The sequence below is a fragment of the Schistocerca cancellata genome, chromosome 9 (genome assembly GCF_023864275.1).
Source record: "Schistocerca cancellata isolate TAMUIC-IGC-003103 chromosome 9, iqSchCanc2.1, whole genome shotgun sequence".
In the NCBI taxonomy this organism is placed as follows: domain Eukaryota; kingdom Metazoa; phylum Arthropoda; class Insecta; order Orthoptera; family Acrididae; genus Schistocerca; species Schistocerca cancellata.
The window spans coordinates 8815264-8837870 of NC_064634.1; the positions used below are offsets into that span (position 1 = coordinate 8815264).

A 22607-nucleotide genomic window follows, 5' to 3' on the forward strand; every position below is an offset into this window, starting at 1 on the left:
CACCCCAATTGGTGTTGCTCAGGCAACGGAGGGCATTGAGGTGCTGCCAGCACTTCTGCTTAAGCTGAGGAAGGTGAGGAAGCCAAGTCAATTGAGGGTCGAAACCAATCCTAGGACTCGATATGTCTCCACTACAGTGAGTGGATTGTCATTAAGGTAAAGTGCTGGTTCCGGATGAATGGTACAACGCCGACAGAAGTGCACGACACACGACTTTGCGGCTGAAAACTGGAAGCCATGTGCTACAGCCCATGACCATCTTGTGATGGCTCCCTGTAGGCATCACTCAGTAACACCAGCAGCAGTATGAAATGCATACAGAGAAGGTCGTCTGCATACAGAGAAGGTGAGATGGAGGGCCCGACGGCTGCTGCTAGACCGTTAATGGCCACTAAAAATAGAGAGACACTTAATACAGAGCCCTACAGGACTCCATTCTCCTGGGTATGGATGGAACTATGGGAGGCACCAACTTGGACACGGAAAGTACAGAGCGACACGACGTTCCGGATAAAAATTGGCAGTGGGCCCCAGAAACCCCACTCATACAATATGGCAAGGATATGGTGCTGCCAGGTCGTGTCGTATGCTTTACGTAAGTCAAGAAAGACGGCAACCAGGTGTTGCCGTCTGGGAAAGGCTGCTTGAATGGCAGACTTTATGGATACAAGATTATCAGTAGTAGAGCGACCCTGACGAAAGCTGCCCTGATGTGGACCCAGTAGACCACGTGACTCCAGGACCCAATCCAACTGCCGACATCCCATATGTTCCAGCAGTTTACAAAGAATGTTGAGGAGGCTGATGGGCCGATGGCTATCCACATCAAATGGGTTTTTATCGGGTTTGAGCACCAGAATGATGGTGCTCTTCCCCCACTGCGATGGAAAGACACCATCGCACCAGATCCGGTCGAAGATGACGAGGAGATGTCGCTTGTAGTCAGATGAGAGATGTTTAATCATCTGGCTGTCGATCTGATCAGGCCCAGGAGCTGTGTCAAGGCAATGTGCTAGGGCACTGAGGAGCTCCCACTCTGTAAATTGGGCGTTTTAGGATTCACTGTGGCGTGTAGTTAATGAGAGGATGTCCCCTTCCAGCCGCTGTTTGAGTATGCGAAAGGCTGGGGGGTAATTCTCTGAAGCAGAGGCTTGAGCAAAGTGCTCGGCAACTGTGTTTGCATCGGTAGATAACACGCCATTTATGGTAACACCAGGGACACCTGTTGGGTCTGGTACGTGGAAACATTTGATCTTTGCCCAGACTTGGGAAGGTGATGCATGGCAACCAATGGTCGACACATATCTGTCCCAACACTCGTTTGATAAGGTAGCGAACACAGGCAGTGAGCCGTTTAAAGGCTATGAGGTGCTCCAGGGAAGGGTGCCACTTGTGCTGCTGTAGAGCTATCCGACGCTCCTTAATTCCTTTAGTGACTTCCAGCGACCACCAAGGGACTGCCTTAAGCCTCGGGCACCCTAAAGAGTGAGGTATTGCGTTTTCTGCCACAGAAACAATTGTTGTAGTCACCTGCTCAACCACCACATCGATGTTACCATGTGGGAGAGATTCAACAGTGACACCAGAGGTTAAAGTTTCCCAGTCCACCTTGTTTAAAGCCCATCTGGGCAGGCGTCCATGGGCCTGACACTGTGGCAGTGACAGGAAGTTGGGGAAGTGGTCACTACCACACAGGTCATCATGTGCTCTACAGTGGATAGATGGGAGAAGTCCTGGGCTGCAAATTGAAAAATCAATGGCCGAGTAACTACCATGACCAACACTGAAATGAATGGCAGCCCCAGTATTTAAGAGGCAGAGGTCGAACTGAGACTATAACGTTTCGACATCTCTCCCTCGGCCAGTATGCACGGTGCCACCCAAGAAATGGTTATGGGTGTTAAAATCTCCCAAAAGTAGGAAAGGTTTAGGAAGTTTATCAATCAGTGCATTTAATACATTCAAGGATACTGTAACATCTGGAGGAAGATATACATTGCATACGGGTATTTCCCAAGTCGCCCTTATCCTGACAGCCACAGCTTCAAGAGGGGTTTGAAGAGGCACAGTTTCACTACAGACGAAATTTAGGACATTAACGCAAACTCCCCCTGCCAATCAATTATAGTTGCTACGGTTCCTGTAATATCCCTTATAGCCATGGAGGGCAGGGGTCCACATTGCCTGGAGCCCCGTTTCCTGGAGGGCGATGCAGAAAGCAGGTGTAAAGCTGAACAGCTGCTGTAGCTCTGCCAGGTTGTGGAAAAAACTGCAGCAATTCCACTGGAGGATGATATCATTGTAAGATTGGGAAGGCATGGAACATACAATGAGGCAGTTTACATCTCAGGGTCACCTGTTGCCACAGACTTTTTGCCTGAGCAGTCCATATCCATTGTGTCTGAGGGTCCGGCGAGATCTAGGTCCTCAGTGGATACCAAGATCTCCACCCCATCCTCAGGCACAGAGCATGTAGGCAACGGTGGTGTGGGTGCCACCACAATTTCCTTGGTCTTAGGCATTTTCTTTTTGGATTTCTCTCACTGCTCCCTGGGACTCACTGGCTGGGAGGACTTCACTGGCTCAGTCTCCAGGAGCGAGGGTGAGCGTGAAGCCCTATGACCAGCTGCTTTTGGACTCTTCAGCCACTGGTGGGCATTGTCTTTCCCACTAGCAGAAGCCTGGGAAAGGATTGATCCAAATGACCCCTTCCTAGCGAGAGAAGCCGAAGAAGACTTACGCTTCTCCGGCTTAGAAGTGGGGACGGACGTCCTCGATGGTTGGGGAAGGGGTGTTGCTCCCGAAGTAGGTAGTGCAGGAGTAATAGGGAGGGAAATGCCCCCTATCATCAATGGGGCAGGTGTAGTCTTCTGACTCAGAGGTGACTTGGGTTGGTGGAGCTAATGGTGCCAGAACTGTTGCAGCGGCAGTGTAAGACAATGTCATACGTACAGGATGCAAGCATTCAAATTTTCTCTTAGCCTCAGTGTAGGCCAGTCACTCCAGGGTCTTTTATTCCACGATTTTCCTTTCTTTCTGGAGAATCCTGCAGTCTGGCGAGCAAGGCAAATGATGCTCTCTGCAGTTGACACAGATGGGAGGCAGGGCACATGGAATATTGGGATGTGATTGGCATGTTACACTGGAAGTACAGTGGGAAGACATATGGCCGAACTACCAGCACTTAAAGCACCACATTGGGGGAGGGATATAGGGCTTTACATCACAGCGATAGACCATCACCTTGACCTTCTCGGGCAATGTATCACTCTCAAAGGTCGGTGGCAACCTGATTATCCCTCAGACCCTGGTGGACATGCCGGACGAAATTTACACCTCTGCGCTCTAAATTGGTGCGCAGCTCATCGTCAGATTGCAATAGAAGGTCCTTGTGGAATATAATACCCTGAACCATATTTAAGCTCTTATTGGGAGTGATAGTAACAGACACATCCCCAGTTTGTCACAAGTGATTAACTCCCATGACTGGGCAAAGGATGCTGTTTTGATCAAGACTGACCCAGATCTCATTTTGGACAAGCCCTCCACGTCCCCAAACTTGTCCTCTAAATGCTAAACAAAAAACTGAGGCTTCATCGTCATGAAAGATTCCCCATCAGCTCTCAACATACAAGGTACCAGGGTGAATAAGATCCACTGCCGTCCTTAGCTTGACATTCCTCCCATGGTGTGGCCAGGGAGGGGAATGATTTGGGGTCTTACTTCTGTGCGTTGAATTGAGCTCTTGATCACTTAGAGACTGCTGGTGTTTCACAACCAGCAAGAGATGATGGACTAAGCTTCATTGCGTGTCATCCGCTCTGATGCCACACACTCCAACCAGGGGCCCTCCCCAGGGGTGCCACCCAGGCACAGCAAAGGCCACTTGGCAGGATGGCCATTGCCGGGAGTCCCGATGCCCCAGGGGGATGGGCATCTACCCCTTGGCATACGTGGGGAGTTAACGGCGCAGGCATCAGCAGACACACAACTGCAGAATTAAGGCAACCTAATATCTTAGAATAGTCCCGGAAATCCTACTGCATGACAAAGGCATTTCAGAAATACTTTTGTCAATTTTAAAACCATCTCCATCAATTTCAGAACCAAATTCTTCAAGCAGCTACCGAAGTTGAGTCGCTCTGTCCCCTACTTTACAACAAACTTTTGCGATCAGGAGAATTGTGGAAGATCACTAGAACAATGGTTGTTCAGGAAACGATCATACCTGTAATGTGTCTTTCAAGTCATGTGGAACTTTGTGGAAGCAGGATCATCCTACAACAGCTCTTCGAAGTACTAAAAGATCAAACAATTATCTTTTCACTGCTCAGAAATAATGCATTGTGAAATAACAATCAGAAAATGGCCATAACTTCTACACGCAGTGACCAAAATGTGTTGTGTGTAATCACTTGGGTATGGTGCGATAAAGAGAATTTTAAGCTTACACACGTCTTCCTCACAATGACTGCTTGTACATGTCCATACACTGGTCACAGAGAAAGAATTTCGCCACTGGAAGTGTCATTAGCAGGAGGTTCGAGCCAGAGTGGGTCTAAACACCAAGCAGTACTCAAGTGCCTTTGACACTCGTGGGTTGCAATAGGCAGAGAAGGAAACTAATAACAGTTTGTGTCACTGCACACTATTAGCAAGTTGTTGAAAACCAGACAGCAGTTTTGGATCATTGTTCCTGACAATCAACATCACGAGACTGACTTGACAATGCCAAGATCATGAGACTAAGATTGGCACTTGAGAGTGACTAGTAATTTTCAATTTTAAACCCCAGTGAATAGTGATAACAGCAATTTCCCTGTAACCGTGCTGTGTATTGAGTAGACTGCATGTGGTAAACTCATTACTGAGAGAATGTGGTGCACAAATTGGCAACTTGCTCTAATTATTTAAAAATGTAAAATTTTGCACTTCCCAAAATGTAAGAAACTTAGTATCCTATGACTGTAGTATCAATGAGTCAACATTGGAATCAGCCAACTCATACAAATACCTGGGTGGAAAACTTTGTAGCAATATGAGATGGAATCATCACATAGGTTCGGTTATGGGTAAAGCAGGTGGCAAGACTTCAGTTTATTGGTAGGATTCTGGGGAATGTAATCAGTCTACAAAGGAAATTGTTTACACATCACTCATGTGACCAGTTCTAGGATATTGCTCAAGCTTGTGGGACCCATACCTGATAGGACTAACAGGGAATATTTCACACAGATAAAGGGTGGCAGCAGCACAAACAGTCGCAGGTTTGTTTAACCCATGGGAGTGTGTCACAGAGATCCTGAAGGAACTGAACTGAAAGATACTTTAAGATAGACGTAAACTACCCTGATGAAAACTCTTTAAAGTTTCAAGAACTAGCTTTTAATTATGACTCTAGAAATATACTACTACCCCCTCCATATCACTCACTCAGGGATTGTGAGGATAAGATTAGAATAACTGCTGCATGCACAGGGGCATTTAAACAATTATTCTTCCCATGCTCCACACGTGAATGAAACAGGAAGGAACACTAATAAATGGTACAATGGGGTATACCCTTGCACCTCATGGTGGTTTGCTGAGTATAGATGTAGACATAAAACACAATAACTGGGGATAGGATGCCTATTCAAATATTCCTTCAGGCATAACTGAATATCAAACATGAACTGTGTGTGTGTGTGTGTGTGTGTGTGTATGTGTGTGTGTGTGTAAAGCAGTATGTATGTATGTTGCATAGGAATAGTATCAGCCTACTTTATAAACTTGCTTGCTGGGCATCCTACACATGTGCAAATGAGCTGGGAGGAGGAGATGGACAGATAGAAATTGGAGGTAGAAGTGGACACAGGGGGAGGAGAGGTGTGTAATATTTATAAAATGTACTTGAGTGAAGCCACAGAGAGGGCTAGAAGAACTAAATAAAATTTTGTTCCTTTGGAAGATTTACTCCATCTCAACAGCCAATTGCATAGCAACAGGCCACAAGCCTAGTATTCTTTTCTTTGAAGGTATCTCATTTTAATGCTGACAGTAAACAGTCTGAACACTGAAATAATTTGCTTTCGATTCCATATTATTGTGAGGAGTTTGTCACTTGGTCTACAGTATTTCAGTGTTGTTTCAACAGTATCTTTCATAGCAAGTTTCAGCGGTTTGAAAGTTATTTTTTGTTCTGCTTAATTCATTTAAAAATAAATATGTGCAGATAAATTTTAGTATGCTGTGACAACTATATGTATTGCCATGTTCAAGGTCATTTCAATGTCACAGTAATCACAATACATTTTATCATATCAAGAATGTTCTGACAAAATTACTGAGCAAAGTGAGTCAAGCAGGCTGAATCCAACAACCACTGGAAATATTTGCATCAGCCGATAAGCAGCAGAATTATGTAGCTAATCGAGTTGTCAGTACAACTGCAAATTGTGTGCACCGCAACTATAATCTTGGTTTTGTAGTCCAAGTGGACTAGGTATCTTATCTGAAAATTCTCCAAATTCATTTCTGTGAAAGCATGTTATTCTCAACAGAGAAAATTCTTCAGAGGAAGTTAAATTCGAGTTGCCCAAGAGTTTTACAGACCACTGCTTATCCCAATATACCTAAATTAACATCTAGATAACATCAAAAGTTCCATGAGGCTTTTCACAGACAATGCTGCTGCGTACAGAGAAGTCAACACTGGAAAATTGTAGCAAAATTCAGAAAGACTCACTGAGTATCGACACTTGTGTATGGAGTGGCAGCAACCAACTTTCAACATAAATGTATCATATTGCGAATACATCGAAAGATCTGGTGAAGAGTTCTGGGGATTCCAGCCAGGTGGCAGTGTCTTCAAACTGTGACGTTTCGACGAGTAACATACTCGTCTTCTGGCGAAGTGCCGAGACTGTGGATGCCAGTCCCTTTATACCTGTGGCATGTCCCCACCACCCACCTGCGGGAGGCTGGATCCAGGAGCCGGCAGGCAGTGTGGAGGGAGGAAGCAGGTGCGTCCTTGTGTCGGAGCATTCTGGTCGCACCTTGTGAGCTGGGCAGTTCTTTGTGCGTTCATGGCGTACTACAGGATTCCAGGAAGTTGATAACCTTTGTCTCTGTTCATAACATTCTTGTGGATCGGTATTTCTATAGATTCTTTAATGATGCTGTCCCAATAGCTCTGAACACGGCACAGCACCCTGGTGTTATCGAAATCAAAGGTGAGGTTATCTTTGATACTATGTTCAGCTATAGCAGATTTCTCTGTCCGTCCAAGTCGGACATGTGATGCGTTCCCCACACCTTTTCGAGATGCAGCGCTGTTTTTGTCCAAGGTAGTTACACCACACTCACAGGCAATGCTATATATGCTAGGTGTGTTGAGTTTGAGTGTGTCTTTAGCTAAGCCCAGCATCTCTTTCGTCTTCTGCAGTGGTCAGACACTATTTATGATCAATTTTCTCAGTAGCCTCCCAATTGTGGACAGGGATGAAGGTTATCAACTTAGCGTGGCCTAGAATCCAGCATTAGCCCCAATACGCCGTGTACACAACAAGAACCGCCCAGCTCGCGAGACGCGACCGGAATGTTCTGACTGAGACACGAATGGCGCTTCCCCCTCCACCCAGCGCCGCCGGCTCCTCTGGATCCAGCCTCCAGCTGCGAGGTTGTGGGGGGCACGCTGCAGATATAAAGGGACCGGCATCCGCAAAGTCTCGGCACTTCACCAAAAGATGATGAGTATGTCACTCATCAAGTCATTCAAGTTTGAAGACACCACCACCTGGCTGGAAGCCTGAGAACTTTTCACCAGCTGTATATGTCGGGAAAGCATGCATTCACACAAAGATCTTTTACTGAATAATTACATGACAACAGAACAATCACTGGAAGCATTTACGTCCAGTAAACATCGTGGAGTATGTTTACAGATTTGAAGTTAAGCAACCACACAATTAATTGCGAGTAAGGCAGACTTCAGACAGGTTCACTTGGAAATTTAGTCCAAAAAAGGAATTAGCACTTTTTTGAGCAATGTCTGAATACTGTTCATAAATCAGATCCTTACCAGACAGGACTGATAAGAGGAAATATATGATTCAAAGAAGAGCAGCATGTTTTGTTAGAGGTGAGCACAAGCTTCACAGAGATGGTCAGCCAACTCCAGTGGCAGAGGCTACAAGAGGTGTTCTGCATCATGGTGTGGTGAAGTACCCTCCACGCACACAGTATGCATGAAGTAATACAAGTTTCCCCACTTCGATCTGGCAGTATTGGAACAGAGATACTTTCGAAATCCTTAGGTAAACGATCACTAGCTTTAATGGTTAACCAACCTCAGTGTAGTGACATAAAAAGTTGGACTGAACACCTGCAGAACAGGGTCATATTCTTAAACACTTCAGTAAATCAATTATGGGCCACTTGAACAATCCAGGTAAACACATCCACCCCTCATGAACAACTCCAATTTATCTGACACCATTGTGGCACTGTCACACGATGTGGAAAATGTATCGCTGCTTGTACTACACTAGCTGTGTATAGAATTCACAGCAGTTTGTAGACATGACTGTCAATGCTAATGTTACAGACTGAACCACCAACACAGGCCCATTGGTTCCCTTTGCAATAGCAAGTAAGAGCATGAAATGCCGACACACCTGAAATAGACAAGGAACTCTACACATGATTAATCACTGTATGCTGCAGACGGCAGGAGGTGACTTATTGACCTCAGAAAAGAGGCTGGATGCAGATTTGTTCCTGCACACATCTTTGCTCAGGCTATCATAATGGGTGCCATCAATGATTTTTTTAATATGTAATCCCTGCAACAATGTAATCCCTGCAACAACACTGAAGTTTGGGTCAAGTACAGCTTTATTGATTGTAGCAGATATACAATGTTTGTTCCTTGTGACACACATTAAAAATAAACAGCGCCTTGAGAAATCTTTGTGATATGCTGGTGGCTTGTCTCTCAGTAGTGTCCTACCCTCTCATCTTTCATAAAGAGAAGCCACTTCTCTCCAATGTTGATACTGTGTGTTACATTTGAGTGTGTTTCAGATTGAACCAGTAAATGATAAATTACATTTCCATTAATAATCATTGAATAAAATTTCACAATTCCACAAAGCGATCATTGTTACCCTAATAGTAATTTAAATTAATGTGATTAATTACTGCTAGTTAATTTTATGTCACACTTCCTGTCAATATCTTTTATCTGAATATTTAAGTGGTCTTACACCACACAGGTGCTTCAAGTCTGCCAAAGTTGAGGTTAATGCCATGTTGCACATATGGATATCACGCTACTCCACATTTTTGTCAAAGGCATCATTCACTGATATTACACCATAAAATCAACACGATACATAGATTCACTGACAAGATATGTTTATTTTGATTGATGCTATTAGAAATTATTCAGTGTAAACAACTACAATGGTACTGACACTGCATTACAGGGTACCTAAATGAAATTTAAACACTTACATATATGAATTATTATGTGATCTATCATATAAAGACACTGCTGGTACCAAAAACCCTGAAAAGTAGTTTCAGACCAATTTACTTCAAATATTTACACAATACTCTATTGAGCATTGGGATGGGTATAGGCTACTTTTTTTTAAGGGGGAAGGACGAGGCAGAGAGAGAGAGAGAGAGAGAGAGAGAGAGAGAGAGAGAGAGAGAGAGAGAGAGAGGGGGGGGGGGAGGGAAGGACAAGGCAGGCAGAGAGGAAGTGGGAAGGAGGATATAGTGACAGGGGAAAGGAAGGATACAGCAGAGAGAATGGGGCCAACAAGATTAGGACATATACCTGACTCCCGTACAAATTTAGCAATGGCAAACCATAGCTGGGTTCGCTAGTAGCTTTTAGAAGATCAGCAGATCAATGACCACAATGAGAGAACCTGTTAAGTGTGCCCTGTTGAATAAAAGTTTTATCTTTGTTCTGTTTTATGCCATTTAAGTACAAATATGTTGTCACGAGGAGCATTATACTAACATTTTAGCATTTAAATGTTACTACAGGGCTGCTCACACACTGTTTTAGCTTTTATTAAGACGATACCAATCTACCTATAGACTGAACAAGTTCTACACAGCACATGATCAAGCTTATCATATTGATTAAATCATTTTTTCATCTGATGAAGCTACAAGACAACTGGATGATGAAGCCTGTGCTGAATAGTTATCAGTACTGTTTCACATTTGAAAGCAGAATAAATACTTGCATTTAATTTACCTCAAACTTTTCTTAACAAACTAGGAATGAAGAGTATCCTGGAGAGACAGAGGAGGGAGGTAGAACAATAATTCAAACTAAGATAGCAGCACCATTCTTTGGAAGTACTCCAGCCTGACATTTGTTTTGTTAAAGAACAAGGAAAGTAAAACCATTCTCTCTAGTACAGGAAATTTCATTAATACTGCATGGCAAAACTGTACATTCGAAGGTCCTGAAAACAACGCTGTTTGCTGGGAAAAGAAACTTACATATGTCGAGAGCAATTTTCACTATTTTCATAAAGGCAAGTGTTAAGGTAAGGCACTTTGTTGACAAAGTTTTGTGTACATTAGAAAGTTAGTATTATATTGCACTGATCCATGGTATTGTAGGAAGTTAAGTGAAATGTTAAAAATAATATCAATCCCAACTGTTAAATTTCAAGGAGGGGTGCGTAAGGCCATTTTCTTTGATAATCTGGTCTGACACCTCTTAACATAAAAATAAAATGAGGGTACCAATCAAGTTCAAAACATACCAGTGCAAACTGACTAATTTATAAGTTTGGTAATACTAAGCCCTTGTGGTTTCTTGCTAAAAAATGAATTTGTCCTAAAGACAGTTTTCATTTATTTAAAAACCTTTCCACTATCCAACACCACTACCATTCAGCGAGTTGTTACCTTTACTTCAAGAGAAGGTTATGAATTACTCTTGGAATTGCATTTCTGTGAATCTACATCCAATCTCTGACTGGGTGTATCACTAGAACAAACTACTCAATGGCACAAGCATATTTTGTTCCAGGTTTGTGCCCAAGACAAGTTACAAGTCCGAACAAATGGCTTTTACAGAAGCTTCTAAACAAGTAAAGGCTACTGCACCCAGGGATTTGTGGCAAGAGTGACTGAATTACAAAGTAAGTGACATAAGTTTCAAACTCTGTCAAGTTTGGTCCTTCCACTATACCAACCGAGAATAAAGAAAATATTCTAGCCCAATGACTCGTCTACTGCAAAAGTGCACTATCCAGTAACAAAAGTATTTACTGTTGGATAGTGTACAGCAAATAAGTAAAATCAAATGACATTTACCAGTGAATGACCTTTCTTTTGCTAACATCAGTCTTTGAGAAGCACTGCACAAAATTTGCAATTACCGACCTTGTTACTCAGGTTCATACAACTGTCTTTGGTATGTAGGGCAACATAATCCTGAACCTGTCATTTTACTGATTCAGTCATTAGTTTACAGGAAGTTTATTTTTTCACGACAGATCATCTTCCACTTTCTTAATCATGGACATATATCAAATTTTCCACACCAAACCACACCACACCTCTTTCTTATAGTGCCATCACTCAAACTTCCTATGAATGTTTACAGCTTTGAGCACACACACACACACACACACACACACACACACACACACACACACACACACTCTAATACATTATGTACATCTAGGAAACATACTATTTACTTAAGGTATGTAAGTAGACTGACAACAGAAAGAGAAACACAAAAGATAAAATTCAAAGTTCAAAACATGTCCAAAGGGTTAAAAAATTGTGAAGTCTGAAATGTTGCAGATTAACTTATGTTCTTCCAATTGTAACATGCAGAAAACTAGGTAATTAAGACACACAGCATCTCAGTTTTGGACATGAAATGTTAATTACTTACACTATATCAAAATAAATTTCGAAACAACTGCTACATGCCTAAGCACAAAAACAGATTGGGCATACTTTTGGTTCTTTAACAATGGTCACAAAAGGGCATGCGTGTGTGCGCATTGCTGCCTTGCAGTTTAAAAATCTGCAAACCAAGATTTGCTCTATAACATGTTTTGTCAATTTAAAGTCTGTCATTAGTTGCTATATACTTTTGTTTTTGTCTTGCAGTTGTACATGCACATTCTGCATTGATTACCAAGTATTACATACTCAAAAAGCCCAGACTGAAATATTATTAGTAAGAAAACCAGTGAAATTTAATGTGAATGTGTGAAATAAGACCCTGTACAGAAAATAAAAGTTGAATATCATTTTTCTTTCATATGTGGAATGTTGCAACACTAATGTTGACTTCTAAACTGTCATGCTGCATACAAAGATATTTATGGATTTATTATATTTAGTTTATTTCATTTTGAAGAAAGTGGAATAATAAAAACAACTAACTCCATTATTTTGTTAAATCCTATCCATTTCCTAAAACAACTTATTGGCAGCAGCAAGACTTCTTATAATCATTACTGTTTTTAGAAATCTGCTTTGAGATTAAAACTAATTTAATCCGATAATTTTGACAACTATTTCTTGACACAATACAGTACATAATTTAAATGCATCCCATCCTTCAATCAACAATTTTCTCACATTTTACTGAAATACACTACAAATTTGCATTTTCCAAAATAATGCAAAATACAATCTATTTTCTAAGCACTAGTGCTATCAAACTCAACAATGTATTAATGTCCTTGCATACTAAACATTTCATACATTTACACACCTATACAATACACATGCACTTATTTTAATTGGTTACAGACTATATGGAGAAATAACATTTAACATGTATTGTAAGCATGTACTTGAACTGTCTAATAACACTTACTATAAGGTGTCTGGAGGTCCAATGATGAGGACTTCCCATCTGTATATGTCATTGTCGTCAATCAGGCCAGCGGAAAACCCTTCAACAGGGTTCTTATTAAGTTCTACGGGAAGAAAAGGAAATATAGTATAGTATAAACTGTCGTCGAGGTGGCAGTCCCTAACTAAACTAATTAAAATATCAGTTAGCTAACAAGTTTTTATAACATGTCTTTATTAAAATGGCTAATAAAACTATTTTGATGCTACGTAAAACTTTTTACTGTCAAAGAAAGCCCAAAATAGTACTACTATTTGAGGTTAGGTACGTCAAACACTAGTCGATCGATTTAACATTTCCTACTAACATACTTTAATTCGGCTCACACACGCTTAATATAGGTTTTATGTACGGCCCGAGACCAAAATAAGTTCCTAAATGTATGTCTTTGTGTTCTAACAATAATACCGACTTGCAAATAAGTCTACCTTTAGGTTATCAACAAAACGAATTTCAAATCCCATACTTTTGATACACCACACTTCGTCATTAATACATTTAGATATCTTAGAGTTATAGAAAATCTAATAATGTGTCAGCTGTTAGAGTGTCAAAATATAGATTTGGTTCGTCTGGCAACATCTCCGATCTACAACACAAATAAGTAGAGGTTTTGCTATGACAATAATAAAGATTTCCTGACTATAAGGAATACAGAAATTTATCTTCCTTTACCTGCTAGTTGTTTCCGTAATAAAAGAGCTGACTGTGGCTCTGACATGAATGAGAGAATACTTTTAATTTAAAGAGGCAAACAATCACTCCTTGGAAAATGGCTCAGGTTTAGTAATCTCAAGGCCGCATGCGCTACCACAGAGTTTTACTTCCGGCAGTTGCTACTACATGTATGAGAATTTTGTTTCTACAAAACTTCCGACATACTGAGCTCTCTACCGGGAACTTCAGGCACTTCTAGTATTCCGTGGCCTTCTATACGAATTGACATACGAATAATGTCACTTCGTAGACTCTAATTCCATTTCCTTCTATTTTGTTTCTATGTCAAGCAAATCTACAGAAATTCCAACATCCAGCTTACAAAACATTTAGGTAATTGTCCATCTACAGAATTCTAGTCCGTATCATCGTTTATGAGCACATCCGTTGCATTCACCCCAACAATTTTCCACGTCACGTATTTTTTTCCTTATAACAAAACCAGAAAAAAACAGCAAAATCCGTTGGATTGACATCGGCAGAACTACTGCAAAGTATTAGATAAATAATTTTTTTCAGTGATTCATCTGACCTTGTGAAGGTAGACTCATATAATAAAGCCATCGTAAATTAAAGTGTGTTTGTAGTCTCATTTATACTTTCGCATCCGATTAATGGAATAAATGATTATATATTACCTCCAATCACAGTTAAGTCGCTTTTCCTTTACGACTTCCGCCTTCCATCATGTTGCAATGTGACAAATGTTTTTCGTATTTAGTTTCCGAAAGTAAAGCAGTATGGTATTCAAACCGAGTTTGATTTAAATACGAGGGTCCCTGATTGAATTAATGCAAAGAAAAATTAGCGAGAAAAAAAACTTCGCAAACTATCAAATGAATGCCGAACATGATTCTGAAATGTTATTCCTAGTATATAAGTTGCTGATACTTGAATAGTGACATATGCAATGTGTCATTAGCACACGAAATTTTTCCAGCCAATCAGTGTCAAAGTCGGAAACCTCGGGCAGCTACACAGTCCGATATGCTATAGTTAAGCTTCTTCTTATGAAAAGTAAAAGCAAGACGTAAATAATACTGGTCTAAGTTCGTTACTGAGATTATTCCCAAAACTTTCGACATAGTAATGTAGTGACACGATTATAGAGCAACAGCCAAAAAAAAATTTAACCACCCTCCTTGTGAACTAAAATATGCTCATGCAAATAACGAAAGATTTAAAAACTGACTGAAATCATTTCTGCTTGACAATTCCTTCCACTCCATAGACGAATTTCTGAATAGATGGCATCTGAAGTGATTAGGTTATGTTAATGAAATTTTATTGTAGATTAAAATTAAAAAACCACAATGATGCATAAAAATAAACTGAACTAATTTACTTTAAGCGATAGCGTTTGGATTCAAGAAAGGTTGTCCCAGTCAAAACGTAATTTGTGCACTCCACTCCACTTATTAGAAGCCAGAAATGAGAGGTATGTATTCGTTATGATCTGTCCAAAGCATCTGACTGTGTGGATTTTGATATTTTTGAAAGTTTGGATTGTTGGAATTAGTAAATACACAAACAAATAACTACATTGGACCAGAGTCAAAAGTAAATACGAAAGAAAGATATATTTGGAGAAAATTATCATTGTTCTTTATTTGTGTGAATGACCTTTCATATTAATACTTCAATCAGAATTAGAATCATTTTCGACAGATTTCATATTTGTCACAAATAATTCTGCAAAAGGGACAGAAATAAAATAAAGTGTTACTAATGTTTTTTGAAAAGTAGCCAAAACATTCTCTGCCAATCTCATAACTTTGATGAAAAACCCCATAGCACATTTATTTATATACAGTCAGTGGAATAACAACAATGACAAATGTAGCACATTAACAGGATGCAGTGATGTCAATTGAAATGTTACAAATTTATGGATATGTTGCAACAGATGTCCACAAGAACAAGACTAGAAGATATCTCTGTATTAATGATCATTAAAGCTACCTCTTGTCCGACAGAAGTGCAATAAGGGGCCACCATATTTTTTATTTTTACACAAAAACAAGGTTTTTGACAGGTGAGACTATTAAAATCCTAATGGTAAACTGCCCAAGCAATCGCAATAAAGTGCCAGAGTTTGAAGCATTCATGAAAAGCAGTGAAGTTCACATAATACCTAGGTACAGAAAGCTGGTTGAAACTTGAAATTAGCAGCAGTGAGATTTTTAGGGAAAACTGAGGTGTATATCAAAAGGGTGGACAAATCAGAAATTGAGGTGTTGTATTTGTTGCAGAAGTCAAGAAACTCAGTTACACTGAGATAGAAACTGAACCTCTATGGGAGATTGTTTGGACAAGACTCCGTATCAGGGGTGGGAATAAAATGATAATTGGATCCTTCTATTGCCAACCAGACTCGTCTCCTGATATAACCAAAAACTTTAGAGAAAACCTCAATTCACTTATGCATAAGTACCCAAATCATACAGTAATCATCAGTGCAGATTTTAATCATTCAACAATTAATTGAAAAAATTACAGTTTTGTTAGAGGTGGGCATGATAAGACATCCCGTGAAGCTTTACTAAATACCTTCTCTGAAAACTACCTAGAACAGATAGTTAGAAATCCCACTCATGACCGGAATATACTGGATCTAATAGCAACAACTAGACCTGTGTCCAGTTTCAATATTCACTTTGAAACTGGTATCACTGATCATGATGTAATTGTGGCAACAATGATTACCAAAATATGAAGGACAACTGAAAGAAGCAGAAAGATATATACAATAAACTAGGTGAAAAATTAGTAGTGTCATATCTTAATGAGGAACTTGAAACTTTCACCATGAAAAGGAACTCTGGCTCAAGTTTAAAAGAACAGCTGACCATGCACTGGATAGATTTGTACTCAGTAGAACAGTTCATAATGAGAGGGAACCTCCATGGTATACAAGTACCCAGCAGAACAGTTCTCCGTGGTATACAGTCACTATAAATAAACTTCTACAGAAACAGTGATTACTGCATAATAGGTATAAAACAAAGCGTAGGGCTATAGATAGAGAGAGGCTGAATGAAACGCATTTGGCTGTCAAGAGAGTAATGCGAGATGCCTTCTATGACTACCATAGCAGAATATTGTCAAGTGATCTTCACATAACCCAAAGAAATTGTGGTCATATATAAAGTCTGTTAGTGACTCCAAAGTTAGTGAGTGAGACAGGAACTGAAAGGGTAGCAAAGCAAAAGCTAAAATGCTAAACTCCATTCTGAAACATTCCTTTACAAAGGAAAACCCAGGGGAACTTCCACAGTTTAATTATTGTAACACTAAAAGATAAACTAAATAAGCATTAGTGGCAGTGGTGTAACTTCTTCTTCTACTACTACTACTGCTAATAGTACTAGTAGTTGTAGTAGTAGTAGTAGTAGCAGCATTAGTAACAGTTTATTTACTACTACTACTATCACTACTACTACTACTACTGGTAGAGGTAGTAGCAGTTTCTTTATTAAGATACTATATATACTGCATGGATTTTGCCAGAACATATATAGTATAAAAATAGAAGAGCATATAGTTTTCTACACCATACAAAGATTTCTATTACCATACACAACATTACATTCAATGTTGCATATGCGAATCTGATAAATTATAAAACTGTATGACAGAAGTATTGTACATAGAACACTTAAGTGGCCATTTATAGACAAAATCTGAGTTGTAACACATCTGTTAACATATTTTTTCACGTTAAAGGATACACTTTACAAATGCTATTGATATGTAATAAATACATCTGATTAGTTTATATAACAAATCTGTTGTGGGTATTTGTTTTTATTATAATACAAGTTGATCAATAAAAGTTTGCATACTGCTTCCTGAAATGTTGAAATTTTTTTCATTTATATGTTCTGTGTATTTGTTAACAATCAAGTACCCTGATTTTCTGTCCTACAGCCTTGTTTACCCTTCCTATACACCTATCATTACACATTCCTGTATTGTTATAATGAAAAACGACATTAGTTTTGGAAAGGTCAATTTATATTTTATATTAATTACTCTTTTTTTAAGTAAAATCTGTTATGTTGTATCAATGAATGCCAATGGTAACAGCAAGAAAAAACAAGAGTAAAAATGAACTGTATTCCATAAGAATGTCAATTGTGAAAAAGGGCTGCACAACATAAACGTAGAGAATGGCATCTAGAACTATATACAATAATAAAACATTGTAAAGTAAAAGTAACAGTCATTAAATAATCAGAGATGTATATGGAACACGATGAAATAAGGCACATCCATAGAAATATACAGATTGTTGTCCACAATAAAATTTCACATTCTTGTTAAAATTCAAGAAAAGTCTTCTCTTCTGTCATCTTCTGCACTGATGACATAAGATTGCAAACGACCTCTACATAATATAAATAAAATGATCTAGAGTAACTAGTTTGATCACTTTTAGAAAAGAAAACGAGATACACTGCAGGGAAGCATAACATTCAAAGTTTTCATCATGTATAAGATGTCATTAATTAAGGAAGATGAAGCTTCTCTGACTATTATCAGTTGTCTCTATTTAAGTTCTGTTCTAAATGAATCAGCACAAGTACTTACTCGGTTTTCTAAAATTTTAATTAAGACCTAGTCATTTATCAGTTTATTAGTATCTGACAGAATAGGATAGCAAATTTATTAATAGTTCATATTGGTGCTGTGTCTTGATGGTCTCACTGGCTCATCTCAATGTGCAAGAAATAAGATATCTTCCCTCAAAATTACCCATTGTCCTCCCCCCTCCAGGCAATACTAGAACCTTCTGCTAAAAGACTCATTTCTGCAGGAAATGCAGTCGTTATTCATGATCTGTGATACTGCATCAAGGAGCAGAGTGGAAAATCATTGACAATCCATACCTTTATAGTTTTGGAAAATGCATGCAGAATGTAGGAAAAACACAACCAATCTATTCGAGTGTATATTATTAATGCAATTTTTCTTTGTAATAGCTGTTGATGGGGTACAAATCTATCACGTCAATATAACAAACACTACACAGAACAACACCCACCACAGTAGTACAAGATTATATGTCTTCCCTCTGTTGATGATGAAGAGAGTGAAATAACTTACGATAAAGGAAAATAAATAACTCAAATAGTTAAAGCCAATGATGATTTAATTGTTCCGAGAGACAGGAATTTAATATTATGATAAGAAATAGAAATAAAAACAGTCTGTGAATATGGACAGTGAAAAAAATGAAATAATAAGTCACCCAATTCCACATAGAGGGCATTCTAGTTTTTTATTTGATATTTAATTTTTTATACTGTATATACTTTGTATAGTCATCAAATTACTAGTTCTGCAAAAATCATATTATGTGTCATATTTATGTACAAAGGTTTAATACATTTCACATTTGTCTACAAAGTTTAATAAACTGGTGTGCAAAACTTAAGAACGAAAGAAACTTCTACATGACATGTCATTGTCAAGTAACATAGCTTGATGAAACTTGCACTATACTTAGAAAAGGTCTCTGCAGTATAGTGCGAAAGGCAACTGAAAGAAATACAGAATGAGACAAACAGAAATGACACTTTTATTTAAAGACAATAATTACACTAACATCACGGCGATTTATGATAATCACCTGGACATCACAAAAGGCATGACATGAGCCTTAATAGGGTGTATGATCACCACAGATGGCAATGCATACTCTTCAATGTGCTCCCATGCTAGCCACAAGGTTGGTAAGGGGATCTTGTGATAGGGTGTTCCATTCCTCCACCAGCGCAGTTTACATCAGCTGGATAATCATTGGTGCATTTGTACATCCTGCAACACATCTCCCCATCGCTTTCCATATGTACTTGATAGGATTTAAGTCAGAGGAATGGGCAAGCCAATCCATTTGCTAAATATCATCTCATTCTAGAGTTAGTCCACCTGTGCATTTTGATGCAGTTGCGCATTGTCATCCATAAAACTAAAGTCAAGGCTCAACGCACAACTGAAAAGATGCACATGGGGAAAGAGTACAGTGTCACAATAACATTGACTAGTGAGCATACTTTTTTCAACTATTTGGAAGCATTATGCTTTTCCACGTCATAACCAACATGGTAATGTTCAGCAATGTTCCTGTGTGCCTTATGTGTTCCTGTCTCTCGCCATACGAGAGAACATCCAAAATCACGACTCAGACTGAAACTGTTCTCACCCGGGGAGAATACACAACCCAGCTCCTCATCTGTCCAGTCCCCATGCTCTTGCCAGCATCGAAAATGGCCCCACCAATGTGCAGATGTCAACGGAACACAATGTACTGGTTTTTTGCTACGAGATCACCCCATGCAGTTGTTGTGCCACTGTGGAGCATGAGACTGAGTGTCTTGTAATCCTATTAAATATGGTTGCAATTTCACTTACTAGATGTTTCACTGCATGACAGAATGGCGATGTACTTCCAACATGATGGATGTCCGGCACATAGCTCGTGTGCAGTTGAAGCAGTATTGAATAGCATATTTCATGATAGGTGGATTGGTTGTCGAAGCACCATACCATGGCCCGCACGTTCACCGGATATGACGTCCCCGCATTTCTTTTTGTGGGGAAAGTTGAAGGATATTTGCTATCGTGATCCACCGACAATGCCTGACAACATGCGTCAGCGCATTGTCAATGCATGTGCGAACATTACGGAAGGCGAACTACTCGCTGTTGAGAGGAATGCCGTTACACGTATTGCCAAATGTATTGAGATTGAAGGACATCATTTTGAGCATTTATTGCATTAGTGTGGTATTTAGGTAATCACGCTGTAACAGCACGCATTCTCAGAAATTGTAAGTTCACAAAGGTACATGTATCACATTGGAACAACCGAAATAAAATGTTCAAACATACCTACGTTCTGTATTTTAATTTAAAAAACCTACCTGTTACCAACTGTTCGTCTAAAATTGGGAGCCATATGTTTGTGACTATTACAGCGCCATCTATCAAAAAGAAAAAATGTGGTCCAACTAAAACATTCATATGTCTTTACATACTACACAAATATATAATAAAAATGGGGGTTCCTATTAAAAAAAACGCAGTTGATATCCGTTTGACTTATGGCAGCGCCTATCTAGCAGGCCAACTGTAGCGCCATCTGGCTTCCCCCTTCAAGCTAGACAAGTTTCGTTCTTTGTAGTTTTTTTCGTTTGACGCTTATTTCGTGAGATATTTGGCCCAGTCACGATCAATGGACCACCCTGTATATACAAACGTGTAACTTTTGTATATTTTGACTGGTGGTCTAAAAGAAATAGAATTTGGGCGGCAAGTCGCCATACGAAAAGGTAAACATTCATTTATACTGAAAAAATTTCTGAACCAAGTGGGATTAAGCATCTGAGTGTTGGCTGGCATTTTTAACATTTCGCTGGGTGATGTGCAACTTTGAACTTTAACTTATTTCGGTTGCATTTGGGAATTAATACTGGATATTGAGCAGGGATCTGCTAATGATTTCATGAGTTGTAATATGATGAGCAACACAGTGGACTTTATGTATTTGAGAACAGGCAAATATTTTGTGTTTTTTTGGATACAAGTAGCGTTTAACTGGTATTTGGGGATCTTTTACCATTCCAATTGTGCAAATACACAAGCTTTACTGCATTTGAAAATTATTATTATTTTACTTTATGTGTAAAAGAGCTACTGTAGGAGCACCATCATAAACAATTTCTTTGTTTGAGTGACTTAATAAACCAGTTCATTCAACCAAATCTTTTGGTGTTGTTTACATAATTTATGTAGTAGAATGTAACGGTTTTTTCACTATTATTATCATTCATTGTTATTATCATTCTATTTTTATTGAAATATATTTTTACTTAAAAATCCACTTTACATGCATACACTTGGACAATTAGGCTGAAAGATCACATTTTTGCAGCACATTTAGCTGTTGGGCATGAAAACAGACATGAAAGGCTTGACCCTTTGACTGCATCAAGCCAAAATGCTAAATGAAGTCATGCATCACCCAAATGCCTTTAATGTTTAATCTTGTCTCAGGAACTGTATTTAGTAAAAAGCAGTAGTACTGGTGTAAGTCTCAGTTGGGCTTTTTCTCATCCAGGATGTAAATTCTATCCTTTAGAATTGCAAGTGTGATTCTAATGGATTACTAATATTTCGTGATCCACTTACTGAATCTGAAATACAATATGCAGTTTTGTATAGGAACTCGGAGCTAAAGAATGCATGGATAAAAATGTGTTGAAGAAATCAGGCATGGGGAATTACCTGTGGAGCGGAATTGCAAGAAATAAGATGGCAACACAATGGTTTTATGAGTATGAGATTTCAGCAGCCAGCAGCAGAGACCTATATGGCAGCTGCTGGAACATGGAGAGGCTATGGCAGCGACTCCAAGGTCTTCAAAGTTGGCATCCGCAGTGGCTTCGACAGTGTCAGTGATTTTACTTTCAGGAACAGCATCAGAGCAGAGGCAGCCAAACAGATAAACAATTTAAGTACTGGTGTTGAAAGTGTAGATATGTGTCAGTTTGTAGGTTTTCTGTTGGAAATGGAAGCATCAGGCCGGAAAGTTGTTGATATTGAAAGCTATAGAGCAGAACAGTTAAAATTTATAGCACAATTAAATTGTAAAATGGGGAAAGCTAGTGAGGAATTAAAAAGTAGAAAATCTAAGATCAATAAAAGAATAAAAACAGTTACACAATATCTTTATTCTCTTAAGACCATATATTTTGAATGTCACAGAACATGGATACAGAATTTTATGGAAGGATTGCACTCTTGATTAGTGAAAGTTATAAATTATTTGTGTCCTTTGGAAGTCAGATCAGGAAGCAGGAGAGATCTGGAGTGACACAGACCTTGAAATTGTGGTAGAAAAACAAAGTGTATGACAGTGTAAAAAGCAGTAGTCATACACTATTTAGATGTATTACAGCTGAAAAATAATGTACGT

General features: G+C 39.2%; 1 protein-coding gene across 1 annotated transcript in view; it reads right to left on the reverse strand.

Annotated features, from left to right (window-relative positions):
* Positions 1 to 13753, reverse strand: part of LOC126100154 (ubiquitin-conjugating enzyme E2 G1-like) — a 54833-nt gene extending 41080 nt beyond the window's left edge. Inside the window, exons 1-2 of the mRNA XM_049910696.1 lie at positions 13583 to 13753; positions 12869 to 12971 (exon numbers count right to left, since the gene is read on the reverse strand). Of these exons, the coding sequence (XP_049766653.1) occupies positions 12869 to 12971; positions 13583 to 13628 (149 nt within the window). The 5' untranslated portion in view covers positions 13629 to 13753. The remainder of the gene's footprint in view (positions 1 to 12868; positions 12972 to 13582) is intronic.
* Between the last annotated feature and the right edge of the window lie 8854 nt (positions 13754 to 22607).